The 20,966-nt window shown below is 42.9% G+C and overlaps 1 protein-coding gene across 1 annotated transcript; it reads left to right on the top strand.

Moving 5' to 3' along the window:
- Positions 1–273: 273 nt before the first annotated feature.
- On the top strand, positions 274–20,300 carry CCDC65 (coiled-coil domain containing 65). Its single transcript, XM_060253139.1, has 8 exons — positions 274–411; positions 4,263–4,430; positions 7,418–7,587; positions 7,686–7,824; positions 9,632–9,826; positions 16,998–17,219; positions 18,972–19,124; positions 19,870–20,300. The coding sequence occupies exons 1-8, from the start codon at positions 283–285 to the stop codon at positions 20,182–20,184; spliced, it is 1,491 nt and encodes a 496-aa protein (XP_060109122.1). The 5' UTR covers positions 274–282; the 3' UTR covers positions 20,185–20,300.
- The last annotated feature ends 666 nt before the right edge of the window (positions 20,301–20,966 follow it).

Here is a 20,966-nt window from a genome sequence, read left to right as displayed (position 1 = left end):
AAAGTTGGGGAGGCAGGCGGAGGGCTTCCTCATGGCAGGCTAGGTAGAGGGCTGAGAGAACACCTGGCTTGCCCACCACCACCAGGGGAGAGTATTTCCAGTTGGCTCTCATTCCTACCATGGCTGCTTCTCACCCTCACTTTCTCTCAGCCAAGGAGGAGAGGAGAGAGAGGTGGGGCTCCCCAGGCCAGGTTTTCCTGCTTTCGCAGCTGGCTTTGAAGCCAGCTGAAAGAGCAGGAAGGTTTGTTATATCACTCCTCCTGCCCTCACTTAGGTGCAACCATGCCGAAGAAGGCACGCAAACGAGTTCCATTGACTGAAGAAGAGCGAATCCTCATGATGCAACAGAAGCAGCTAGCTGAAGAGGAGCTCAATAAGAAAAAGGAGGACATGCTGGCCCAGTTCCTAAAGGTACCGTTGGTTTCCTTGGACAGCCAGTTTGGTGTAGTGGTTAAGTGTGCAGACTCTTATCTGGGAGAACCGGGTTTGATTCCCCACTCCTCCACTTGCACCTGCTAGCATGGCCTTGGGTCAGTCATAGCTCTGGCAGAGGTTGTCCTTGAAAGGGCAGCTGCTGTGAGAGCCCTCTCCAGCCCCCCCACCTCACAGGGTGTCTGTTATGGGGGAGGAAGGTAAAGGAGATTGTGAGCTGCTCTGAGACTCTTCAGAGTGAAGGGCGGGATATAAATCCAATATCATCTTATTATTATGAGTACCATGCCTCAAGGCAGGGAAACATGAAGACAAATGAACTGTGCTGTGTGGAAGGAGAGCAGTAGAGGCACTGGGGCTACAGAAAGTGTGGTCTGATTATTATGGGAGAGAAATAATATAAATACGTACCGTATATTGATTTGTTCAGAATTAAGAACCATGGGTTGGATACAGCCTGATAAATATAGGTTTCCACTATTTTGGGGGTTCTGCCTTTTTCTATTGTGTTGGATCTAAGGATTGTCTACCATCATATGACCCTACCTGACCCACAGCGGCCTTGCTTTAAGTGCCCCCATCATCTGAGGTTAGATGGGTGGCAACCCAAGAAAGGGCCTTCTCATTTTTGGCACCAAAACTGCAGAGTTCCCTCCTCAGGGAGATTTGACAGTCCTCCCTTTATTATTACCTTTCACCATGGGTGAAGACTTTTTCATATTATTTGGTGCTTTCTTATTGAACCTCCTGTGTGTGCGCGTTTTGGTTTTAATGTTTTCTTTCAGTGCAATCCTAAGGTCAATTGATGCTGTGGTGTCTGGCTGCTGGCATAACTATATGGCACCTCTAGTCTGCTCCCTGAAGGGTTTGGTTAATGAGTGGACAGAAGGAAAAAGAGTTTGTAGCTGGGTTTTTGTCCCAGTGTCCACAGCAACTGCACCATAGCATCCCATCCAGGTTTGTTGAAATGGCTGGACCATGGTGGACAGGGCAGACAGAATCAATCAGGGACCAGGAAGCCTGGGGGCCTAACCCAGCACTCATTACAGCTCAGGGGCAAAAGGGATGAGGTCAGGGATGCTGCCTCTGTGTCTGCAGCTCACCCCACCCCACCCTCAAAGGGACCAAGTTCTGTTGCAAGTCCCTGGGCAGTTGACAAAGTTGGCAAGGGCCCCAGCAATCCCCCTTCCACAGAGACCCTAAGTAGACCCTCAGCCACATGGTTCAAAGGGTGCCCTCAGCTCAAAAGGGGCATGGGAAGATGCTGAGGAGAGTTTGTGCAGTCCCAGGCATCCTCTGCTTACTGACAGTCATGCCTTCCAACAGCCTGGCTACACTGCCAAGGGCACCTCTAGGCCACACCTATTGGTGGTGGAGCAGGAGAGGAGTGCTGGGTCAGGACAAGGTGTCATGTGGGGGCCCACAGCACTGCCAACTGGCCCCCAGCAGCCTCTCAATGCACACCTGTCTGTCCCCAACATCCCTCGTGATAGCAAGCAGCCTCTCCAGGTGCCTGTCAGCTGCCATCACAGACACTGCCAGCCAGAACTGACACTGCTGGAATGACTTGATGCAGAGTCTGCAGCCAACCAACCATGACATGTTGGTCCTAGGTTAAGGAGCTTGCTGTCTGCTAATGAGGCATCATCCATATCAGCTGTATATAGGCATGAGCTTGACTCATTCTTGCAAGAGAAACAGTTCAAGAGTTGTGTGGCAACCTAGTCCACTTAGAATGGAAGGGCTCCACCCCTCCATAATAAAACATTCTATCCAGGAGGAGAGCCTACAAAGGAATGAGCTTGCAGACCACTGCAGAGCTGAAAACTTGGGCCACCTCCCCTGGCAGCTCTCCTGGAGCACTCACCATGCACCAATCTTCCTTCTGCACAAGGGACCATGGCTGTGGCTCCTGCTGCCCCCACTTGATTGCAATGCTGTTGACCTCTGGTGGTTCCCAGCTACAAGTAAGAGGAATGGGGAACAGGCCCCTGCTTACCTGTCAGTGCATGGCTGCCTCTTTGAGTTTTGCCTCCAGAGATGGTGTACCTGTTTGGTTCTGAAATGGGAGAGGTCAGCCACAGAGTATGGACTCTTTGCTCTCCCCTTTGGGTACTGAGGCAAAGTGCTTGCCCAGTAGTTCTAGGTGCCCTTTCTGTGCTTTAACCACTACCAAACTGTCTTACCACTCGCTTTAAGTCCACATGACCGAGAGCTGTGAGACCGAGTTCCATACTGCATGCTCTACCTCATGAGTTGCTGGGCTTTTGAAGGGCAGGGGAGGCAGCAATTGGGTGCTGGGGAGCAGGCTTAGGGAGGGAGGTGATTTTTCATGCCCATAGTTGGCATCCTGAGCTGCTTTGGGCCTCAAGGGTGTGGCTGTGGTGGTAGAGGAGGAAGAGGAATTTGATTTTTTAGTACAATTGCACCTATAGACTACACTGTTTTTAGTTGGTGTAACTTTCTACCTTTGATTGGAGGGGGAGTGTTCCCAGGCTGAAAAGTTTTAGGAAGCTGACTAACTATGGCCATAGCCCCAGAACCACCCACAGCCACACCAGTGCAGGGGCCTACACCTCAGTTGTGCCAATGGGCAGCTGCTGCTGAGCTATGTCAGTGCCCAGGAGTGGCAGATTGGTACTGAGGGTCTGCTCTGACGTGACTGGCCATCACACTGGAATATCTTGGAGATATGCTGATAGTAAAGGTCAGTTGGTTTCTAAGCACTTCCCCCACCCTTAGGATTGCACTGTAAATGTTTTAAATAAAACAGAATGAGAAAATGCATATGGGCATGAGCTTGACTTGGTTGTCTAACAAGGCAGACAGAGGATATAAACATATGGGCAAGTTAGTAAGGAGGAAGGGCAGTGGATTAGCAGACACAATGCAGTAATTGAATGAGTACCCTTGGAGTCAAATTGCTCAACAGACTGAAAAACTGCAGGAGGCCTTGTAGCTATAAATGAAGATGTGGTTGGTTCTTCCTGATCACCTGTCTCCTTGGCTTAGGTAGATTCTGTTCCAAGGGGTATAGAATGCAGTCCTTGCTGGTGTTTCTAGTCTTCAGTTGAACCGGTTGCCACTCTAATTGCCAAAGGCATGAATATAGAGCTTTCACTATACAGATGCAGGGAAAAAGCCACCCATTCCTATCTGTGCCCATAATTATGGCCAGTAGAAGCCACACTAAATCTTTCCCCCTCCTCCGCTAAGTTGTGTGCCACGCTAAGTCTTTCCCCCTCCTCTGCCCAGAGATTTCTGCCATTCCTTTTTCTGACCAGCTGTCTTGGTGGTGTAGTGAGTAAGAAATCAGAACTGGGAAAAATAGCTTGTAGTAAGAACGACCATAAAACTGAAATACCCCTGTGGCAGAATTCATTCAATTTAAATAATCTCGATAACTGGTCATATACAGTTTCCACAAATACTTCTGAACAAGTCTCACAAGTTTGCCAGAAAGTTTGTTATAGTGATCTGGCCTACCTTGGTGTCCCATCTAAAAGCATTCTTACCTGGATGTAATGAGGAGATAACATTTGTTGTTTCAGTGCAGCCAACAGCTACAGGCCAGACACACTGGGCACTTCAGAACCAAGAAACTGTGCATTTCTGGTGAAGCAAGCCATCAGCTGGAGTGCCTTAAGTTTGCTTTGCTGTAATTGTTTCATGTATATATTTTCTTTAATTAATGAGACCATCTCTTTGGTCTTCAGAATTAATAGCTCAGTCACTCTCCCTGTTCTTTGGGCTATTGTCTGATTCCTTTTCTTGCAATGCCTGGCCTGTGTGTGTGGGTTTCCAGTGTAACTTTGTGGCCTGCAATGCAGGACAAGCTGGCTAAGGAGGAGCGTAACAGTGTCCTGAACATGAACAAGATCACCCTTCAATGGCGCATGGTGCTTCGTGAAGTCAAGGCCAGGGAGCTTCGCAAGGACATTGAGATACTGAGCCAGACCTTTGAGCGAGTCGTGGACTGCAAGGACAGTGTCATTAAGGTGAGCCCTTAAAGGGGACTAAGAAACGATGGATGGCTCACTCAGAGCTCTGACAGAGATGAGCATTGATTCTCCATAAAATACAAATTGTTGGCTCAAGTGGCTTCAGTCCGCCTCCAGGCCATGCTGGGAAGAGAGAGGGTGCTTAACTCTCTACCTCTTCTTAGCTATGGAAAACAGATTGCCTGCTTTGTTATTCACATTTCAAAGGAAGAAATTAGTGTCACTGAAGCTTCATTTCAAACAGCAAAAACAGGTTGAGGGGTACAAATTCTTTTCCTCCATGGCTCAGAGGCAGATATTTCATGGAAATATTCCTCTGATCTATCAGACAGTAAGAGATTGGAAAGGAAGTTTTATGCAGTTTTTAAGGCTTATTGCTGCTATGTGATATTGTGGCATAAAAGGTTCATAAACATGGCACAACTGCATAACAGGAAGAAGTTGTCCCCACTTGGTACAGTCTTCCTCAATGACAACTAACAGTTCTTTATTAGTAATCTCAATGCTGACAGCTGAAGATGCAAGTACCAGCAAGTATAGGACCCTGCGTCAGGGTGGAGTGCCGGAGCAGGTCCACACAAGAATCATTTTACAGGCAGAAGAAATGGGAGGCCTGGAGGCAGGGCTGTAGCTTGAAGGGGATGGTGAGGGTGGTGCCCCCTTCTAAAACTGCAGTGCCCCTACTCTGGGAGGAAGCAGCAGAGAGGAGACCTGGAAGTGCCTCTAGGCACTAGGGCAAAGGCTGGGAAGGAGGGCTGTGCCGCTTTGAGAGGCATGCATGGATTGTGTCCTTGGACTTCCAGGACTGCTGTCTTCTCCTGCTGGTGCCTTGGAGTGGCGGCTGTCACCCTGTCCAACCCAGCAGCACGGGCCCTTCCAGAAGGCTGCTCCAGAGAGCCAATGTGGTGTAGTGGTTAAGTGCACTGACTCTTATCTGGGAGAACCAGGTTGATTCCCCACTCTTCCACATGCACCTGTTGATGTGACCCTGGGTCAGTCACAAGTTCTCTCAGAGCTGTTCTGCTCAAGAGCTCTCTCAGCCCCACCTACCTCACAGGGTGCCCGTTGTGGGGAGGGGGAGGGAAAGGAGATTGTAAACTACTCCGAGACTCCTTTGAGTAGTGACATGCAGAGTATAAATCCTTCCTCCTCCTTTTTCTTCCCCAGCCACCTTTCTCCAGGCACTGCAGGCAGCCACTGAAGTAGGCTGCCTGTTGCCCACCCCTTCCCCAACAAGCCTCCCAGAGACCCTGCATGCTTTCTGGCCTCCTCTAAAACTCATCCAGGGCTGGGAGGGAGAGGAAGCCTGGGGTGAGCGGCATGCTGCTTTCCTTCTGAATGTCTCTGAGGGGCTGCACTGGCCAGAGGTTAACTTTGCATGGCAGCAAGATCTATGGAGAGGAAAAGCCAAGTGGCTTGGCAACTGTCCTCAGGAAGCACCTGCTCTATATTCCACCCAGCAGCTTCAAAGCCACTCAACCCCTTCTTCACACCTTTTCTCACCTCACCACCTTCTGGAATGGCCCTGAGCAAGGCTCCTCAAGAGTTAAATGGAGAGATGCTTGAGAATATCCCACTGAGGGGGTGGGGAGTGGAGGGAGGGAGAAGAAATGGGTTAATCCCTCTCCCTCCCCTGCTCTGGTAATTTAGTATAAATTTTATTTAATTCGCCCCCCCAGCACCCCTTCCTGAAAAAATTCCTGGTTATGGGACTGCCTGGAAGTCTGATTAGAGGGGACCAGAACAAGGGTCCAGGGCAGGCAGTCAGATAGTAAAACTGGCATCTGGTGGTGCAGGAAGTGCAGGTGGGTAAGAGACATCTAGAAAAATGTGACAGAGCTTCAATGGCAAGGCAAACATCTACCTGTCAGCCTGGTAAAGAGTGACCTGACTTTAAAGCGGCCAGGCCAGGCCAACAGAAATAAATGGGTTGCTGTAGTACTCGGAATAATAATATTTTCCCACTCTGATAGTCTTCTGACATTCTCCATCTTTTGTGTGGTCCACTGCAGTGCACAGTAGTAAGATCCAGGCTTTTTGTTTGAATCTTGACTTTGAGCATAAACTTTGGTTTGACCGCTTTTCATGATATTGGCTTTACATTGCTTAAATGTTACTGATTAATTTAACTGCAGAAATGCAACATATAGTTGGGTGACATATGAGAGATGCACATTTCAATCCCCAGTTTCAATCCTCCATCATGCTTGAACATACCTAATCGAGATACCCATTAACGGATGCTTGTCCTGTGAATTGGTGCACAACTGCTAGCATCTTTCATTTTTATACAGAAAGCTGAGACTGTCTCAGAAAGTCAGGCAGTTTTGGAAGCTAGACTTGTGATGATGCAACAGATCAGAGAACTTAGCTGTCCAGCAGGAGAGACTCCCTGAGAACCTCAGTCTCATGAAGGCTCATGACTGAAGGAAAAAACCTCCAAATGGGTGGGCAATTGCTAAGAAAGCCTCAGGGGGGGAGGGATGGTATCAGCATGTAGCTTCTGTTAGGAGAATTTCTCAAACATAGACAACTGTTGACTGACTTAAAAAGACATTCCGTCTTCCCAGAGTACCTCAGGGAAATTATAGTTGTGTGAGAGCAGGTAAAAATTCTCAGCACTTTACTAGATTCCGGTTTCCAAGATGATGTGGGTGTGTCAGCTGTTGTGGCACACAGCTGTTGTAAATTAATGATATAAACAGAGGGTATTCTCCTGCTTTCCCACATCTGGTATCACTTCACTGCCTAGCTAATCCCATTTCTCTTCATCTTTCATTCTAGCCTTGTAGCTCAATCTACCGTCTGTGAAAACAACACAATGAGAATATGTGTAAATTAAGCCGCTATGTTGAAACATTTTTTTAAAAATAACAGAATTTTAAACTTTGGGGCTATTTTTATTGCTGAATCCAGTTGTCCTTTGTGACAGACTGCCATGATTTTTCCTGCCATGGCTTTTCTCTCTCTCTCCCTCCCTCCAGTCCCTTGCCAACGACCTTGCCGAGGCAGAGGCGCAATATGCTCATGCCTTGCGCAGCCACTTGCACAGCGTGGATCAACTGTTGCAGCTCCAGCACTGCCGCTTGGGCTATCTGGAGGAAGATTACCACACTGAGCTCGAAGCACTGCAGAAGGAGTTTGACACAGAGAGGTGGGAGAGAAAAAGGGCAAGTGTGTTGGGGTGGGAAGGACTATGGGGTAGGTGGATGCAAAGAACAGGATAAATGTCATAATTCCTATTTCTGCCAGGAAGAAGATTATAGAGTATCATGAACAGGAGAACCGTTACCTCCAGGATGTGCTGCTAGCTATGGAACAAAACTTTGGGGAGAGTGAATATGAAGCCAAGCTTGACTTTCAGAGCACAAGGGATGATGTCAAGAACAAGGTAAGGGGATTTGAATAAACAGTAGTGGATTCAGGGATTTCTCTGGAAAGGCAAGGATTCTAAATCCTACTGTTTCATATATTCAATTCTCAGGCATCACCACCTATTCCCACTATAACCCCAGGTGCATGCAGCCTTTTGCCTGCTAGCATGAACTCTATAATCTCTGCTTGGGTAGTTTTCTTTCAGAGATTTGTAACCATAGAGAGGGGTGGGCCACATCCTGATCAGTATGCTTAATATATAGAGAGATTTTTCTGCAATTGTTATATTTTTTAATTGTTTTACTTGCCTAGACATGTATTTATATCATGTGGCCCAGTGGCCTATTATGTGTTGTGAGCCACCATGAGCCCACTTGTGGGGAGGGTGGAATATAAATTCAAAAAATAAAATAAATAAATGTTAATTTCTACACATGCAGCTATAATCAGTGAGGAGGCTGTTTTACAGCTGTTTTTAAGGCAGAACTAGACTGTACAAGAAACATGGAGCTTCTATTCTGTGTCCTATAGCAACATGGATCATGATTCCCCAGTGCTGTGTATTGGCTTATCTCTAGCCTGCATAACAGGCTGGCTGGAGAGGCCAGTGACATGCTTTACATTATACATGACCAGGAAATGGACACTGTTTTGTGTAATGTCTAGTTCAGGGGTAGCCAAACTGCAGCTTGGGAGCCACATGCAGCTCTTTCACACGTATTGTAGAGCTCCCGGAGGTCAAGGAGGAACTTAATGCAGCCTTACTCTCAAGTAAACATGCTTAGCAACGGAACCTCAGTCAGCATCTGAGCGTTGACTCATAGACAACTATTTCTGCCTTGTGTGAAGGAGGGGGAAATAAGCAGGCTTGCAAGCTTTTCTCCTCCACCACAGAGGTCGCCTGGAGACTTAGAGTGGGAAAAGAGTGTAAGAGCCAAGGGAGCCACTGGAAGGAGGAACATAATTAAAGAGGACTGTGCAGGGTTCCCTCCTTAGTTTCATAACTCTTGCAGGAGCTGTATTTACTAACTTTGGTGTCAAGGCAAAGAGAGATGCATAATGATGCAAATGGTGGTCAGTGATTCATATGGTACATGTGGGTTTCCTTCTCCCACTGGTGCCAGAAAATAATTCCCTAACCTTTTCCTATGCTGGTCTTATGGGGACTGTTATTTCCAGCTTAATAGTCTCCTTCTAGTATGGTTGTGTTCTAAAGTGCATACATATGTATTTTATCTTTTTGTGCAAAGAAAGTATTAAGAGTTTTAATAAAGACATGTGTGTAATATTTGTTCATGTCTTGTGACTCTCAAACATCTCACCTTATTCTGTGTGGCTCTTATGTTAAGCAAGTCTGGCCACCGCTGATCTAGTTAAACTATAACTCCCCAAGTAGTACACCATGAGAGGTGCCAGTTTCTGGAGAACTGAGACTGGGGGTAAGTCATTCTTGTGTTTCTCCAGCTGCAAGGTTTCTTGTAACTGAAGACCCTCAATCATGCTAAAACCTCCAGTTCAATTAATCAATTCTCCCTGTAAGCTTTTGAGAATCAAGCTCCCTTCGTCAGAACTTTGACTCTTGAAAGCTCATACCCTGAAAATCTTGTTGATCTCTAAGGTGCTGCAGGACTCAAATCTCACTGTTTTATAGCAGACTAACACAACTACCCTCTGAGCCTATTCTCCCTGTAAGGAAACTTAAGTCTGCTTGGGAAGGAGACTCCTAGCCAAGCTCCTTGAGACCAAAGGAAGCCAGCTGATTGGAGCAGGTACGGAAGAAGTCCAATGAAGTACTGACACTTGTTTGTTTCCCTGCCCCCCAGAACCTGGAAGAGAAGCATTACCTGCGTATGCAGTTAGAGGGTAAAGTGGAAGAGCTGTGGAAACGCTTCCAGCAGGCCTTGCGTAACTACACTGAGGCAACAGAAGACCGTAAGATTGCTTTTGAAGTCCTCAAATTAAAGGATGAGAAGAGCACAAAGGAGATAGAGATGCAGATGAAGAAATTACAGAAGATGCTGGTGAGTGGTTCTTCTGAGGCTTATTGAGTCAGGGAAGATATTAGACTTATCCAAATATCCAGGCACGGGATATGTCTTCCTACAGATCATGGTACTACTGAGCAGTCCCTTCAGCATAACTATGTTCTTCCAAAACCATAACCAGTCTTCTCTAGTCTTCCAGTTCAGCCACATTTCCCCCCAGTCCATTATTGAGATTCCCAGTCAGTGATTAGGTTCATATAGGTCTCCCATAGACAATGACCTCCAGGAGAAGGTGAGGCAGTTACCAGGTTTACTGCTTGTCAGAGATCACACCAGTGCCTCTGTGTGTGCAGGAGAGTCATAGCCTCCACAAATTCTGTGATAGTAATATATTTTTAAAACCTGTATTATTATTATTTCATACACTTACTTAAAACCTTTTTCTCCTCTTTTCTACCTTTAGAACATTCCAAGCAGTTAATAGTCATATTTATAGAGCCAGCATGGTATAATGATTAAGACTGATGGACTTCAATCTAGAGAGCCAGGTTTGATTCCCCACTCTTCCACATGAAGCCAGCTGGGTGACTTTGGGCCAGTCACAGTTCTCTCAGAACTTTCTCAGCCCCACCTACCTCACAAGGTGCCCATAGTGGGGAGAGGAAGGGAAGGTAATTGTGAGCCACTTTGAGACTCTTTAAAGTAGAGAAAGGTGGGGTACAAAAACCAACTCTTTTTCTTCTTCTAATATCTACTATAAAAGCCATAATAAAAACAGCTATAAAGCCATGGATTTCAGAAAGCAGTAGCATACCCCGCCTAGAATAAAGGTTTCACTATCATGGGTGGTCTGGAGTGTCCATGTTGTCTGAACCGAGCTTCATTTTATTAGTGCTCATATAATCCACTATTGGCTCCAAAACCAGTTGAGAATGACCACTGTTTGGGACTTCCAGGGTTGGAAAATGCCAAGCTGAATTGCTTCTCAGAAGGGGAGCAGGCTGGGGCTTCTGTTCAGGGTAGTGGAGGGCAATTTAATGCCTACTGCCTACTTTTCTCAGTCAGAGATCAGTCCAAGATATGCACAGGAAACTCTGAGGAGATTTACCTTAGCTAAAAGGGAGTCCTGGGGGGGGGGGCTCCTTTGAGGGGTCTCCGGAGACGAGTTGCATATTCATCATCTGCAGAAGTTTCCAGAGTCATTTATTTGACATAAGCTCAACAGGTTCCTAACCTTCTTTGAGACTGCTAAACATCTAAAGCTATACAAGACCGGTGTTGGAGCTGGATAACTGCAGAAAAAGGTACTGATGACTATCTTCATTCCAGGACTATTTAAAGTTAAACAAAATAAAATCAGAAGGTGGGAAATAGAGATTCAGAAAGCTTGGAAGAAGAAGGGGAGAAGGGGCGAAATTTGAATTTTGTAAATTTAAAGGACAGTGCTAAAAAGTGGAAAGGAATTTATTGTTTTGTCTACTTGCGGTTTTGGTGAAAAAGCCCCATCGTCACAGATCTGCAGCTCTCACAGTCAACACAGGAAATACGTCAAACATCACGAGATCTTTTTACCAGTGAAAACGGGATTTGGTGGCAAGAAAAGCAGGAAGTGTCGGATGGAAAGGGAAATCATTGAAGCAGCTAGCCTACTCTAGGACTAATCATAGAAAAACATTGGTGGCCATTGCTAGAAAGTCAAAATTTAAACAAAGTTTTTAAAGTGTTCAGGACATTAAAAATTGGTGAAGCTGACAGAGGTGACAATTATAAGGTAAATACTATTGGACATTATCGCTGATAATTATTTTAGAAGCCTTTTGAAGGAAATTTTTTTTAAAGGGAAGCAGAAAGTCGCGACCGCCATTTTGGAAGAAATAAAAACTTTAAAAATTAATATCTGAGCCCAGGAGGCTCTGAGGACGGCGAAATTAGGCTTATTGAAAAGGGCAAGCCTTACTCTATCAAACCTGATAGTTTAAATTTAATTTGGAGAGGTCAAAAAAATTGGTGTTTTTTTTAAATGTCAGAGCATAAGTTAACCCGTGCAAGGACTGCCTCAATGGAGAAAATGCAAGAAAGGGATGAGAGACATGATAACTGCTTCTAAAAAAGAAATTAGAAAAGACATTGAAGAGCTAAGGAAAGATATAGAAAATCTCAGAAATGAGACTGTGGTAACATCAAAAAAAGTGCAAGAGGTGGAAGAGAGAGTGAAAGTACATGATTCCACCTTGCTAAAAATGCAAAAAAAGGTGGCAATTCATGACTGCAAATTGATGGAAACCCAGATACATCTGAAATGAGTACCTGAGGATGAAGAGACTGATTTGAAAGGATATATAATAAGAATAATTGCAGAATTTTTGGAGGAAGATCCTGAAGGAACTAGAAGCATGTATGACTATATGTATAGAGTGAACTCACTATATGCCAAGAAAAATAATCTACCAAGAGATGTGGTTATAAGAAATATGACAAAAGAAATGGTGGGAAAAATCTTGAATAAAAATTTTGAAAAGACATTGATAGTGGGAGGCAGCAGAGTAAGAATCATGAAAGAATTGCCAAGACAAGTGATAAATGACAGAAAAGCATACAAAAAATTGACAGAAAAACTACGTGACAATGAATTGAGGTATAGATGGATAATACCGGAAGGTCTGAGCTTTGAGCTGCAAGGAAAAAGGATTACAATTACAAGCACACAGGAACTGCGTAGGTTTTATGAAGAACATAAAGAATTTGCACCATGATGGATTACAAATTATTATCTTGGAATGTAAATGGACTAAATTCACCACAAAAAAGAAAGGCAACGTTTCATTGGATTAAAAAGCGAAATTGTAATATAGTTTGTTTACAAGAAGTGCATATCAAACAAAAGATTACAAATTTTTATGGAATAAACAACTGGGACTAGAATTTTAATTCATTGGCTGAACAGAAGAAAAGGGGAGTGATTTTCTATATTAAACAAGAATTGGAGCCGAAATTAGTGTTTAAAGATAAAGATGGAAGATTTGTAGCGGTAGAAATAATATTAAATGCAAAAAAAAGTTATTGGGACTGTATGTACCAAATGGTGCAAAGGATGCTTTTTTAAAAGACATTATACAACAATTTGATGAACTGACTTATGACCAAGTTTTGATAATGGGGGACTTTAATGGAACAATTAAGAACACACTAGATAGGTTTGGGGGTAAAAAAAATAATAAGGAAGGAAAATTGCCAAAGTCTTTTTTTTAATTGGTCAAACAAGAAAATTTGGAGGATATATGGAGGAAATTTAATCCTGAAGTGTGGGACTATACCTTTTTTTCAGCAAGACATAAAACTTTTTCCAGAATTGACATGTTGTGGGGCACTAAAGACTTTCTTATAACCAAGAAAATAGAGATTTTACGTAAAATTGGGGCTGACCATAACCCAATAATGTGGATTACAAAATTGTCTAAGAAGTTGAGAAGATGGAGATTGAATGAAGATTTACTACAGAATAAAGAAATAGTGACATCTCTAGAAAATGAAGCTAAAGCTTTCTTCCAAATAAACGATAAAGAGGATATAGAATTTCAGATGGTCTGGGATGCTTATAAAGCAGCAATGAGAGGAATATTGATTACATTGAATAACAAAGATAAGAGGGCAAAAGAAAAACAGATGTTGGACATTCAAAATGAAATAAAGAAAAAAGAAGGGGAACTGAGAAAAAGGCCAGGGAAAAAGAAAATTATAAGGGAGATTACAATATTACAAACGCAAATCAGACATTTGTTAAATAAAGAACTGGAATGGAATCTGAAAAGATTGCAGCAGAAATCTTTCAAGGGAGCAAACAAACCCAGAAAATATTTGGCCTGGCAACTGAAGAAAAAGAGAGAAAGTAAAATTATTAATAAAATTGTGGTGGGTGGAAGAGAGGTGGTAGATCAAGAAGGAATAAAAAGAGAATTATTTAAGTATTATGCCAAGTTATTTAAAGGTGTTAAAATAAGGAAAGGAAAGATGGATGAGTACTTACAAAAGATAAAAATAGCACCCTTAGCAGAAAATATGCAAAAAGTTTTTAACGATCCAATTGAAAAAATAGAAATTGAAGCAGCAATTAATGCAATGGAAAATGGAAAAGCACCTGGGCCAGATGGATATACAGCTAAATTTTTTAAAACCCTCAAAGAGGAGTTAATCCCGAAACTTCAGAAATGGATGAATATGATAAGAACAAAAGGGAAAATACCAAATATGTGGAAGGAAGCTGTTATTTTGTTGATTCCAAAAGAAGATAAAGATGTTACGAACGTAAAAAATTATAGACCAATTTCCTTATTAAATAATGACTATAAAATATATACAAGAATCTTGGCAGAACCGTTTAAACAATATTTGATAAATTTTATAAAGGAAGATCAAGCGGGGTTTCTTCCCAAAAGGCAAATAAGAGACAATATCAGAACTGTTGTAAATACTGTAGAATATTATGAAAGTCATCCAGAAAAGAAAATAGCATTCTTTGCGGACTCAGAGAAAGCATTTGACAATTTAAATTGGGATTTTATGTTTGCAGTAATGGAGAAAATGGTGCTGGGATAAAGCTTTATAAGAATGATAAAAGCAATATATACTGAACAATGTGCAAGGCTATGTATAAATGCTGATCTTACAGAAGACATGATAATTAGTAAAGGTACAAGACAAGGTTGTCCACTTTCCACACTGTTGTTTATAATGACTCTTGAAATATTACTGATGCAAATTCAAGAAGATAAAGAAATAGAAGGATTAAAAGTAAAAGGATTTACTTACAAATACAGAGCATTTGCAGATTATATAATGTTAATAAATGAAAACCCCCTACAAGTCACACCTTTGTTGTTAGCCAAAATACAAAAATATGGGGAGTTGGCGAGACTTTGTATTAATAAAGAAAAATCAAAACTTCTATGTAAAAATATGCATATAAATAAGCAACAAGAATTGCAGAGACTAACGGGCTGTGAAGTTACCTCCAAGGTAAAATATTTGGGTGTGGAGATAACAATGAAGAATATTGATTTGTTCAAAAATAATTATGAGAAGCCATGGCGTAAAATGGATGAAGATATGTTAAAGTGGAATAAACTTAATTTGTCACTGTTGGGTAGAATAACCGCAGTTAAAATGAATATTCTACCAAGAATAATGTATTTGTTTCAAACTATTCCGATTGTGAAAGACAGTAAACAATTTAATAGATGGCAAAGAAAAATTTCAGAGTTTGTGTGGGTGGGGAAGAAACCAAGAATTAAAATGAAAATTTTAACAGATGCAAAAGAGAGAGGTGGATTTCAATTAACAGACTTAAAATTATATCATGAAGCAGTTTGCTTAGTATGGATAAAAGAATGGATAATGTTGTTAAACAAAAAACTCTTAGTGTTGGAAGGTCATGGAAATAAATTTGGCTGGCACGCTTATATGTATTATGGGGAAAAAAAAGATAGACGGCTTTTTCTCTCACCATTATATAAGAAACAGCTTGCTAAATACAGGGATGAAATATAAGAAATGTGGAGATGAGAGAAAACCGTTATGGATAGTGCCAGCCGAAGTGATAAAAATAATAGCTGAGACAGGTGAAGAATAGTGGTTGTCATATAATCAACTATTAAAAATACAAAGTGGCAAAATAGAATTGAAAACTGCTGAAGAGCTGAATAATAAATATGATTGGTTTCAAATGCAACAAATAAAGAGCTTGGTGGAGAATGACATTAAAGCTGAAGGAATAAGAAAAGAGCAAACAGAAATGGAAAAAGTTCTGCTTGGAGACAACGAAAAATTAATTTCAAAATTATATAAATTACTTTTAAAATGGTCTACGGAAGATGAAGTAGTGAAATCTCAAATGATTAAGTGGGCAATTAATGTAAATAAAGAAATACAGATGGAAACGTGGGAATATTTGTGGACGAACTCTATGAAGCTTTCGACATGTCATAGTATTAAAGAGAACTGTTTTAAAATGATGTATAGATGGTATATGACTCCTAAGAAATTGGCAAAGATGAATAATAAGATGCCAGACAGATGTTGGAAATGTAAAAAACATGAAGGTTCTTTCTACTATATGTGGTGGACTTGTGAAAGAGCAAAAATATATTGGCAGATGATTCAACAAGAAATTTCTAGGATCTTGGGATATGAATTTAAGAAAGTTGCAGAGACTTTTCTGTTGGGATTACAAATGGAAAAATTTCCCAAAGAAGATAGAACTATAATTTGGTATTTGCTTTCAGCTGCTAGGACATTATATGCGCAGTTGTGGAAGCAAGAAAAAATACCAGAGAAATGGGATTGGATTGTAAAAGTTATGACATGGAGTGAAATGGACAAATTAACAAGAATTTTAAGAGACTATGATTTAGAAGTTTTTAAGGTGGAGTGGAAAAAGTTCAGAAGATATGTAGAAAAAGAGTGGAAAATAAAAGGACATTGGACAATTTTTGATAATGATTCTTAGAAAAAATATTAATTTTTGCTTTTATTAGTTAAGGGTACCTTTAAACATTAGTACTTTAAGTAAATAACACCGGCGGGGGTCAAGTAATGGGGGGAGGGGTGGGTAGAAAGTAATATATGGGATAGATAAAAGAAGTTATTAATGATGCAAGAAATATAATTTGTTACCAAATAAAATTGTTTTAACCACCTGAGAATGACCACTGTTGTACCTGATTCAGATGTGAAGCAGAAATAGAACTGGATGTTATTCATATATTGGTTGTTGCCATTATGCAAACTGAAGTGGTTGTAGATAAACTCTTCATATTGATATGAGCTACTCCTTCCTTATGGGTAGTGTGTACATCCTAGCCAGGCCAAAAGCACACCAGTAGTCATCAAACTGATTGTGTGCGAGGCTATCAAATATATGATGTAGGCTGGTAAAGCCCAATACAAAGAATAAGAGCGTTTGAAGGATCCAAAAAACTATCAGAACTCTATCCTACCAACAGATGAGTCTGGAGAGATCAGATGCATATGCAGGAATTCATGAAGTAGCAAATCATTATGGGCCTCTTTTGGACAGATCATTTCTTTAACCATTAATTCTCTACTTGTTTCTAGCACAGGATCCAGATATCTTTTCTTAAAATACTAATTGTCTGTTACAAGGACATTACATTTTCCTGTAGCCTGAATGTGCCCTCTCTATTATCACCAGGACCTGATTGTCTTACTGAAGAACAAGATTACAGTTCATGCACGGGACAGTGAGGAGCAAAACCGGCGGATCCGTGATGAGAAGGAGGTGGTATTGAAGCAGCTGCAGAGGCTCAAGAATGAGATGAACCGAGCAAGAGCCAAGGCCCGCAGCAATCTGGCAAAGCTCACCATGGAGAGTTGTGCTACTCTCAAAGTGCTGCAGCGTGTGGTGGAGAAGGTGAAATTTGGTGGACCCTTCCAAGGGGTCATGGTTCAAAACCCCTTCCCTTCGCAGATTCAGGAAGGAAACTAAAGTAGGAAAACTGATGATGGCTAAAGAGACCATATATAAATCTCACCTCCAGACAGGGCTGTAGCCATTTTGGGGGCAGCACCCCCTGTCAATTTGCTGTGCCCCAACCCCAATCTCCCCCTTTAACTAGAAATTTTGGCAGGGTAGCCACTGCGTTGTCCGCCTCTTCATCCTCAGCTTGGAAGGAGGAAGAAGAGAGAGAGGAGAGGAGGGACTCGGAATATAGCCGGCAGCCATTAATCCTATTAAGTCCAGTTGGCTCTCCCTGCCCCATGCCTCACCCCCCTCCCAAAAGGTCAGCTTGCTGCCAGGGTGTGGGGCAAGGATGGGGAGAGCCAACCAGACTTTATGATGCTCTTATGTGCCCATCCACCTCCCTTGCTCCCTGGCTGCACGAACTGGCCTTTTGGGAGGGGGGCCGAGGTGTGGGGCAGGGGTGAGGAGAGCCGGATGGACTTTATGATGCTTTTTTGTGCTCCTGTCCTCACTGCCTTGCCAGCTATTTTATTTTTGTGATGTCATGCTCCCTTGGTGCCCTCCCACAGAAAAATACCTTGCTACGGACCTGCCTCCAGATGTTACTGGATCTCTAGGAGTCCTCCTAGGTATCTCTCGGAATGTAATTTGGATACTAATGGAGAAGTCCATGTTTAGAAATCAAACTGGATTCAGGCTCCTGCTTTCTAAGGCAAGGAAGTACCAGGAACCAAGGTTTGTGACTGAGTCAAGGAACTGCAGCCAATTCTTGTGTTCCGTGTATATTATTATACATCCATATGCCTGATATTACACATGTGGAAGTCAGGGTGTGGAGCAGCTGCACAACTCTGGCAAAAGAGACAGTTTCACCATGACATACGTACATGCCAATGTATCTCTTTTTCTACATATTATCTCAGAATTGGAAAATTATGTTTTAGAAGGTGGGTGCTCTCTTCATGGAGATCCACATGCTGGAAACTCTAAACCCTAAACAACTATACAGATCCCATAGGTTGTTGCTTTTTAAAATCCAAATTGGCTATGTGTAGTTCAGAGACTGGCTCTTACATGGCTATTGGGAACTCTTAAGGGCTTATCTACATTACAAACCTTTTGGAAGTGTGTATGCTAATTTGATTGTCATAACTTCTTCTGAAGAATCCTTGGAACTGAACTTTTGTAAGGGGCCTGAGAATTCTCTGAGACAGGGATGTCAAACATAAGACCCGGGGGATGGAACTGGCCAGCCCAGCACTCTTATCTGGCCTGTGACCAACTGGTGTGAGGGACAGAATAGGAGGCAATGCAGGAGTGTCTGCCTAGAGCTGCACTGCTGGATATCTAGTCTGCCCATGCAGGTTTACCTCTGCACCCACTCACCCCAGCCCATGGGGCCTTGTAGTTAGGACACACCAAACTGGAGGTTACCAAACTGGAGCTTTAACAAATTTATATCCCCAGGACTTGGCATTATGTTTTGTGGCACACGTGGCCTGGCCCAACAAAGTCTCATTTGTGTCAGATCTGGTCCTCTGAGAGCTCCCTACTCTACCTGAAATAGTTCCAGAACTCCACAGAGAGATGAAATTATTGTTAAACCACTCTAAAACTTTGCAACAGTGCAGTCCTGGGAAAGCATAATCTTCCCCCCTGCAGGGGGAAGAAGTATCTGATTGCTGCTTCCTGGCTTGACAGGCTGAGCTGATCCTACGTCTGGCTGAGATGTGCCGCAAATTGGAGTCTGAAGAGGAGAAGGTGCTGCCATTTTATGCCTGTTCCTTGGGCTGGGAAGAGCAGAAGACTGTAGACAAGGTGGCCCTGGAGAAACCAGTCGAGCCACTAGCTCAGGTGAGGGTTGGGGTATATATCTGTGAGCACCACAGACAAAGAGGATACTGCTGGTTTGGTTTATTGTCAGTCAATCCTTCTGGAATGTGTGTTATATTTGAGCTTCTTGTTTTCTTGCAAAAGAAATATACAGATGATGAGATTAAGATGGCTGAAACATGCCCCACTTTTGCCTCTGGTTTTTTCATAGAATACATTTTGCTTGTTACTCCATCTAGAGAGACAGCCCCCTTCCACACACACATACCCATATTGTTTTATACTGATTTAAACCATTGATCTTCTTAGGTCAGTACTGTCCATTCTGGCTGGAAGTGATTGTTCAGGGTCTCAGGCAGAGGTCTTTCACAGTACCTAATGCTTGATACTTTTATCTAGAGATGCTGGGGATTGAACTGAGGATCTCCTGCATGCCAAGCAGATGCTGTACCAGCGAGCCATTGTTCCTACCCTGACCCCTCCTGCATAAAATGCTGCTCTTCTTTATGATCTCTTGTCACTGAGCCAGAGGGGGGGGGGACCTTTGTAACTAGCTTGGTGGCTTTTTAGCCATTCAAAATAATCATCTTCTGATTCAGAATCTGTGCAGGAGCAGAATGTGTCACACACAGTGACAGCAGTTGCCAACTCCAAGCAGGCATTATTCCTATCCTGGCAAATTCCTGCCCATTTGTCCCCAAGATAAATACGTAATATAAATCCTTTCAGCCAGCTCAGACTTCTATATTCTTCATGTCCTTTACAGCTGATGGACGATTACGTGGGACTGGAACGCTTCTGGCAAAGGTACAATAAGGTGAGGTTGGAGCAGCTCTCACTGGAGCGGACAAAAGCAGCACTGGCTCAAGACAATCAAAAGCTCCGGCTCTTGCTCAAGCAATACCTGGATGGCATCTCCGTGAATGATGAGGTTCTGAGCCAGATCAACCCGCTAATGATTGTCAACCAGCGCAATATTGTCCCTGCTCTGCCTCACGCAGTGCCTGTCAGTGAAGCCCGGGTCAAGAGGCCCATCTATAACGTAGTGGAAGCAGCACTTGAGGTCAAGCATATCTTGTGAGACACTTGGGGGTTTTCACACCCCTGCCCTGAGAAGCCAAGCAGTCCATGTTTTGGGATCTCTTTCAAAGAGCTATTCCCACAAGAAATGGCTATTAAAGAGTCAAACACGGCTGAGTGATGCATCCTTGAGTTTTCTCTTCCTAGGCTAGCAGGCCTACTGACCAAAGGGCATATGACGAAATCCACTGGAGAATTTTACAGTTTATGGTGGGCCTAAATTCATCCTGCAACAGCCTCTAGATGCATAAATATTTATTTTTACTCTTTTGTGAAGTGGTTGTTGCAGAGTATTGATGGCTGGAAACTTACTCCAGCTCTGACCTATTTCCATTTCCTCCATTTTTATTTAACTTTTCCTCTAAGAGCTCAAGAGAAATATATGGGCCAGTACCGAAATGCTGGCATAGCCCTGCTGTACTGGGCACAAAACAATGTTGCTGGAAGTCTAATCTGATCTTATGAGCTACTATGCATAGCAGCAGCACTTGACTGTTAATTAGCTTTTATCAATTTTAATGCCAGGTTAACCATCATAGCTCCCCCCACCCCAGCACGCTGAAAGCTGTAGTTTGTAAGGGCACCGGGAAGTTTTGTAGTGACCCCTGGACAGAATTACAGTTCCAAGGGTTACCTGGGAAGATCAACCCATTGTTAAAACAGTAATAACAAAACTGTAGTATGTGGATTATGGTAACTTTTACACTGAGGCATACTTGCACTCCAGACCGGAAATGTTTTAACAATTATTTGAGCTCTTGAACCCCTGCCATCCCAGCAGCC

Source organism: Heteronotia binoei, chromosome 13, assembly GCF_032191835.1.
Source record: "Heteronotia binoei isolate CCM8104 ecotype False Entrance Well chromosome 13, APGP_CSIRO_Hbin_v1, whole genome shotgun sequence".
Classification (NCBI taxonomy): Eukaryota; Metazoa; Chordata; class Lepidosauria; order Squamata; family Gekkonidae; genus Heteronotia; species Heteronotia binoei.
The sequence above is the reverse complement of the archived record's forward strand: the minus strand, read 5'-3'. Positions and strand labels throughout refer to the sequence as shown.

Excerpts from the sequence above, each read along its gene's own strand:
- CCDC65 (XM_060253139.1), top strand. The coding sequence starts at position 283 with ATGCCGAAGAAGGCACGCAAACGAGTTCCATTGACTGAAGAAGAGCGA. Across the intron at positions 4,431-7,417 it reads GCAAGGACAGTGTCATTAAG|TCCCTTGCCAACGACCTTGC; the intron begins GTGAGCCCTTAA and ends CCCTCCCTCCAG. Across the intron at positions 19,125-19,869 it reads CAGTCGAGCCACTAGCTCAG|CTGATGGACGATTACGTGGG; the intron begins GTGAGGGTTGGG and ends TGTCCTTTACAG.